We start from the raw sequence: 6,916 nt of genomic DNA, 5'->3' as shown, positions 1-6,916 counted from the left end.
CAATTCCATGACAAATATTTATTGCAAACTAATGCAGAAAACTAGTTAAAATGTTTACAGTACACACACACACACAAACAAAAATTAAAAAAATTCGCCGAGACTGGTTTGGCTCAGTAGATAGAGCATCGGCCTGCGGACTGAAGGGTCCCAGGTTCGATTCCGGTCAAGGGCATGTACCTGGGTTGCGGGCACACCCACAGTGGGAGATGTGCAGGAGGCAGCTGATCGATGTTTCTAACTCTCTATCTCTCTTCCTTCCTCTCTGTAAAAAATCAATAAAATATATATTTAAAAAAATTAAAAAAAATGTTTACAGTACACTTGGCACTTTGTCATATGGAATTCAGATCTGTGAGGCCGTCTGCCATGTACCTTGATCAAATGCTTTACACACGGATCAGAACTTCTTACTGGGTCAGTTGCGTGCATGGGGATTGCACATGGATGCCACTCTCACGTGTGGGGCACAGCCATGGTGTTTACAGGGCGTATCAGTGTCAACACCATTCATGAGCACGTCTCCCCACTCGAGCATATAACGTGCATTAAAGATAAAATGTCACTGCACTTGGTTCTTTTTGATGAACAGCATTAGTTGGGGGGGGTCTCACCATTTTGAAATTCTCAAGTTTGGAAGCTGGTGAATTCTTGTGAAGTCATGCCCAGATCCAATACCTCTTCCCCATCCTCATTTTCGTGGCGTCTATAATACAGCATTGACTGGCACTCGCACTGAAGGTCTTCAACACTGATCATCCCTCCATTTCCCTACGTTAGAGTGATCTGAGGGGCATGTGAACTACTCCTATTTGTGGAGGTGTATGCATGAGTCTGTGATGTTACCCAGGGGTATGACTGGGTCAAGTGTAGGAAGGGAAGACTTGAACGATGGCTTAAGGCTTCCTATGGCCCAGCTCCTGTAGGTGCCTCGACCCAGTATGAGTTCTCTGGTGTCTGGTCAGGGAGGAGCTGTGTGTGAAGGCCTTCCCACTGTCCCTGCACGCGTACGGCTTTCCTCCTGTGTGGCTCCTCCGGTGCCGAGTGAGGCGAGTGCTCTGCCTGAAGGACTTCCCACATTCGTTGCACGTGTAGGATTTTTCTGTGGGGTGGGTCCTCTGGTGTCCTACGAGGAGGGAGCTCTGACCGAAGGCCCTGCCACATGCATGACACGCATAGGGCTTCTCCCCCATGTGGACTCGCTGGTGCTGGGTGAGAGATGAGCTGTGGGTGAAGGCTCTGCCACATGCATTACACTCATAGGGCCTCTCCCCCGTGTGGATCCGCTGGTGCTGACCGAGGTGTGTGCTCTGCCGGACGGGCCTTGCCACACTGACGACACCCATAGAGCTTCTCCCCCGTGTGTGTCCGCTCGTGCTGGTGGAGTGACGAGCTGTGGCTGAAGGCTTTCCCACACTCGTGGCACCCGTAGGGCTTCTCTCCCGTGTGCGTCCTCTGATGCTGGATCAGTGGTGTCGCCTGGGTGAAGGCTTTCCCACACTCGGGACACGTATAAGGCTTCTCGCCCATGTGGGTTCGTGCGTGTTGGCTGAAGGAGGACCGGAAACTAAAGGACTTGCCGCATTGGCTGCACACCTAGGGCTTCTCGCCCATGTGCGTCCTCTGGTGCTGGATCAGCGGGGGGTTTGGTTGAAGGTCCCCCCACAGTGCGGGCACCTGTAGGGCTTCTCGCCCGTGTGAGTTCTCCGGTGCTTGGTGAGTGCCGAGCGGTTTCGGAAGCCCTTCCCGCATTCCTGACACTCGTCGGGCCTCTCCCCGGTGTGCGTCCGGCGGTGCTCAGTGAGAGCAGAGCTGCGAGCAAACGCCTTTCCACATTCCAGACACCGGCAGGCTTTCTCTTTCCCGTGGGTTTTCTGTTGTGCGTTCGGTTTTGAGCACGGACTCTCCTTTTTTCTGTGCATTCTCCGTGCATGCGAGTCTTGTCCTCCAGGAGTCACGGGTTGACTTGGGCGATCAGGGCTCAGAGGTCAGTTTTCCCCAAGCCCATTCCCAGGCTGCTGCCGCCGAACAGAGGTCTTCGCAGGCCGCCGGCCCCCCACGGCCATCCGGGCTCTCACAGCTCTGTTCCCGGTGCCCCACGGCGGCGTCACTCTCAGCGCTTCCCAGACCGTCGTCCCACCGGAACCCTTCTACCAGGACAGGGCTGGACGGTTTCTCAGAGGCGTCTTGCTTTGCAGCTGACAGTTCCGTTTTCAATTTCGTTTCCAAGTCTGAAAAAAAATAAAAATAAAAAGGAATCGTCCCGCAATCGCCATTCTGGGAGGAAAAGTTTAGTGGTGAATCTGTGAATGGAAGAATCAAACCGACATTTTCTAAAAGTTCAAGGCACCAGTGGCCTTGACCATTGAGCCGTATGGTTTTGCAAAGCAGAGAAGGAAGAGAGTGTTCAGAGGACGGGAAGCTGAGTTAGTATAATGGGTAGAGACGGAGTTTGCACAGAGAGTTTTGGAGGAAGTCGGTGCTGAAATAAAAGAGTGAGCCTTCAGGGAAAATGCACCGACGCCCAGGCTTGGAGGGAGCGGAATTACAGCCAGGTACAGGTTCACGCAGCCTGTACTGCGGCAGACGTCGGGGGAGCAAGGGCGGGTGAGGTGTGGCCTGCAGGCTGCGAAAGGCCCGCTCAGTCACCTGGCCTGGCCCTGCCAAGGCACTAGGGGGGACTTAATTAACTGTGTGGCCAAATACAGCAGCTACATTTTAAGGTGGTAATTTTATATGCCCTGCGAATGACGCTATCAATATCCAAACGGCCCGTGACAGAACAAAGGTTCTCCAACCCTCCGCCCTCCCGTTTCTCAGAGGCCGTCTCCTCCCGGGGGCCCCTCCCTCCCTGTTGTGCCGCTCACGGCAGATGTGAAGAAGCCCATCAGATCCCCACAGTGGGAACTGCTGACATGTCCGTCTATAAGAGGATTGACAGCCGAAACCGGTGTGGCTCAGTGGATAGAGCGTCGGCCTGCGGACTGAAGGGTCCCGGGTTCGATTCCGGTCAAGGGCATGTACCTGGCCTGCGGGCACATCCCCAGTGGGAGATGTGCAGGAGGTAGCTGATCGATGTTTCTCTCTCATCGATGTTTCTAACTCTCTATCTCTCTCCCTTCCTCTCTGTAAAAAATCAATAAAATATATTTTAAAAAACAACAACAAAAAACAAGAGATTGACACATGGTTGTGGTGCATGACAGCCCTTCGAGCTGGTTCAGTCTGTCTGTTTCCCTAAGCGAGAAGACCCCTCGGGCAGGATCTTCCCACCGTACCCCAACAACAACTGGGGTCCACACACACGCTGAACGAGAAATACAAGCAGTGTCTCCCCGTCCTTCCTGGCAGGGTGGCAGGTGCCCAGCCTCCACGCGACACTGAGCTGGTGAGAAGGTGTGACCTGGCACCTTTCCCATGGGTGCTGCTCTACTGAAAACTTAGGGGTACATTCTAGTCAAGTGCATCTGGCAGAACAGCGTCTCCCAAGATGGCCACGTCCTCAGCCCCGCAGCCCGAGTGTGCTGTCCTCTACACGTGGACAAGGAATGGAGGGTGCTGATCTGTGACATTAGCCCGTCACCTGACATCACCCTGGATTGTTGGGGTGGCCCCGTGTCACCACGGGTTCTTACAGGTGCCAGAGGGGCAGGAGGTCGGGGGCGGGGGGACACGATGCGTGAAGGCTTGACCCGCCTCTGCTGACACGGAGATGGACAAGGCCACGCGCCCAGGAATGTGCCCCTCTGCATGCTGGGCAGGAACGGCCATGGGGCCTCCGACCCTCGGGAAGGAACGCCGGCTGCTGACCCCTCACACGTCGCCCGGTCAGACCCCTCTGGACTCGTGGCCTCTAGAGCTGCAAGGTCACTTGTGTTGCTTCACATACTACATTTGTGGTCGTTTGTTACGGCGGCAAGAGGGGGCTCACATACGAGGTGAAGGCGGGTTCTTATTTGAGGCGGGGGAGACCCTGTTGTGACCCCCCCACACCCGTCCATCCTTCCTGGGCACTGGCGATGGTCACTGCTTACACGCGTCACGGCCGGACGCCAGGGGGACGTTGGCCCCCACTTCCCACCTGCACCACCAGGGCCTCTGCACTTGCCGTTCCCTCTGCCTGGATTCTGTGCCCGTGGCCCAGCTTCACCCCCTCATCACCTCCTTCGAGAGGGACGCCCTCACCTCTCTGCTCACGTCCTCTCCCCGACTCCGTCCACCCATCACCGGCTGTCACATCTGTGATCATCCCTTTCGCGGTTATTATTGTTTTCCGGCTGTTTACCCTGGGCCCCTCCCCCTCAGCAATAAGTATGTTCGGTGAAGACAGGAGCGAGGTCTCCTCGTGGCAGACCGGTGCCTGGCGAACGTTCACCGAGAGAATGAGGAGTCAGGTTGCTCTGCAGGACCTGGGAGCAGATACGAAGAGAGAGATGCGGGGTGTGGGGAGCGGGGGCCCCTCCCTGCCCTGCACATCCTCACCTCACTGGGCACACACCTTGCAGAACCTCCCGGTCCCCCAGCCACGGCCCGCCTCCTGCTCCAGCATCAGCGAGATGAGGGGGGGCCTCAGGAGCCACCGTCCGGCTCAGGGGGAGACCCAGGACGAGAGCATTCGTGTCCCAGGGCCGTTCCCACCCCCCTGCCCACTCCGCCTCCACCCGTTCAGGACTTAAGTCCGGAACCCAGACAGGCCCCAGTGACTTAGGTGATAACAGCCTCTAGTTGCCTCCACTCACTCTCAGCCCTAACCCCCCCTCTGGCTCTGGGGGGGACACGTGACCCCGATCTGGGCACCCAGTGAGAGTTCCTCTCCCGCTGTCCACTGGCAACAATGACCAGTAGGGAGGGGGCCTGGTGGCTGAAACAAGACAGCCCACAGGCCTTCCCTGGGCCCCTTGGACTCTGGCAACTGTCTTTTCACCGTCAGAGGGCCCACGTGTGAAAGGTGACTCAGAGAGGTGCAGAGGGAGAGGGGGCCACACGGGAAGACGGCACCTGGGGTTCTGCAGCTCTGGACCCAGTGTGCCCCTTTTACCCCGCGATTCCTGCCTCTGGCATTCTTGGTGGGATCTGTCACTTGTAGGCAGAACATCCTGCCTGACACCCTCTAAACCCAGGCAGTCTGGTCCCTCGGGCCCAAGGCTCATGAGTTTTCTGCTCTTCAGGCCAAGACCCCCCCCCCCCCCCCGTGAACCCAGGCGAAGTGGGGTCCATCCAGGGGAGGACAGTGAGGAACAGGGGGTGCCTTACCCACAGAGACCAGGAGCCCCCAGGTCTCCGGCATCACCTCACAGTGCAGGGTCCTCTGGGCGGGCGTCAGCTGCCCCCACTCCTCCCGCGTGAGGTCCACGGCCACGTCCTCGAAGGCCACCTGCTCCTGGAAGGTCACACAGGAGTTTCCTCACCGGGGAAGCCGGAAAAGGCCGAGCCGGACACTCAGGGGAGGGGTTCCCTCACGTCGGAGGCCCGAGCGTGAGGGCCGTGGTGCACTCACCGGGAACCCCGTGTCCAGGAGCCCAGCGTCCATCCCTTCCTCCTCTGGCCTCTCGCAGGAACGGCTGGCTGCTCTGCAGGCCGTTCTCGGGGGAGAGGATGCGAGGCACCGAGCCGGTGTCCGTGGGGACAGGAACCAGGGACCAGAACCCCTGCCTTCAGGTGGAAGGAGCTATGGTGCCAGAGCCTGGAGCCCAGGACCCAGGCCAAACCCAACAGCTGCGAACCTGAGCTTGGCATTTCCTGGGCCCCGGCGGTGAGCCAGAGCTGTTCCGGGCACGGCTGATGAACGATGGCGAATGTACGCACGCCCATTCCAAAGACGGGAAAACTGAGGGCCGGCGTGAGCAAGGGGCTCGGGCCTGGTTACACAGATGACTTTCAGGGGGGCAACTGTTTCTGTTATCGGGACAGGAAGCCAGACCTTTCTGGGTTCCCTGGGCACGGCTTGGTGTGCCTCAGTTTCCCTCTCCCCTATAGTGAGCGTGGTGATGCGACAAGCTGGACCCCGTCCGATTGGCCAGAATGAAGTCAGGCCCCAGGTCGGATGCATTTCCCTCGTGTTCGTACCTGCCCTTGGCGGCCCTGACTGTGCGTCCGGATTCTGCCTCGTGTGTTTGTTCTGTGTTGTCCTCACTGAGTGTTCTGGATGGGAGCTAGTTGGCTGTGAAGTGTGTACGGCTTTTTAAAATCATCTCCCGGACAACCCCCACTCCACGCCCTGCCGGGGGCAGAGGCTATGTTGGGTCTACGCAGATGCTCTCGGGCATGAGATGGGGCTTGGCATCTGGGACATCTGGGTACGTGGTTGAACGCCCGTCTGGCGTGGCTCAGTGGCTGAGCATCGACCTAGGAACCTGAACCTGGGTCGCGGCCTCCGTCCCCAGTGTGGGGCCTGCGGGAGGCAGCCCTTAGTTTTTCTCATCGTCGATGTTTTTTTTTTTCTCTCTCTCTCCCTTCCTCTCTGAAATCTATAAAAAATATATATATTAAAGCCCTACCGGTGTGGCTCAGTGGTTAAGCAGTGACCTATGAACCAGGGGGTCACGGTTCGTCTGGGTCAGGGCACATGCCTGGTTACGGGCGGGCTCCATCCCTAGCAGTGACCTATGAACCAGGAGGTCACGGTTCGTCTGGGTCAGGGCACATGTCTGGTTACGGGCTCCATCCCCGTGTGGGGCATGTGGGAGGCAGCCATCAGTTATTCTCATCATTGATTTTTTTCCTTCTTTTTTTTTAAATGGCTCAGTGGCTGAGCATCGACCTAGGAACCTGAACCTGGGTCGCGGCCTCCGTCCCCAGTGTGGGGCCTGCGGGAGGCAGCCCTGAGTTATTCTCATCATCGATGTTTTTTTTTCTCTCTCTCTCCCTTCCTCTCTGAAATCTATAAAAAATAGATATATTAAAGCCCTACCGGTGA

The 6,916-nt window shown here is 57.3% G+C and overlaps 1 protein-coding gene across 2 annotated transcripts; it reads right to left on the bottom strand.

Moving 5' to 3' along the window:
- Positions 1 to 345: 345 nt before the first annotated feature.
- LOC102773327 (zinc finger protein 135) lies at positions 346 to 6,359 on the bottom strand. Of its 2 annotated transcripts, XM_015560808.1 has the most exons (4): positions 6,067 to 6,359; positions 5,498 to 5,582; positions 5,254 to 5,380; positions 346 to 2,231 (listed from the first exon to the last, which is right to left on the bottom strand). In XM_015560808.1, exons 2-4 carry the CDS (start codon positions 5,528 to 5,530, stop codon positions 1,975 to 1,977), a joined length of 417 nt encoding a protein of 138 aa, XP_015416294.1. In that variant the 5' UTR covers positions 5,531 to 5,582; positions 6,067 to 6,359; the 3' UTR covers positions 346 to 1,974. The 2 variants fall into 2 exon arrangements, with proteins under 2 accessions (XP_015416294.1, XP_015416292.1); XM_015560806.1 differs by having other exon boundaries at positions 5,498 to 6,359.
- Positions 6,360 to 6,916: the final 557 nt, after the last annotated feature.

Source organism: Myotis davidii, unplaced genomic scaffold (genome assembly GCF_000327345.1).
Source record: "Myotis davidii unplaced genomic scaffold, ASM32734v1 scaffold936, whole genome shotgun sequence".
In the NCBI taxonomy this organism is placed as follows: Eukaryota; Metazoa; Chordata; class Mammalia; order Chiroptera; family Vespertilionidae; genus Myotis; species Myotis davidii.
The sequence above is the reverse complement of the archived record's forward strand: the minus strand, read 5'-3'. Positions and strand labels throughout refer to the sequence as shown.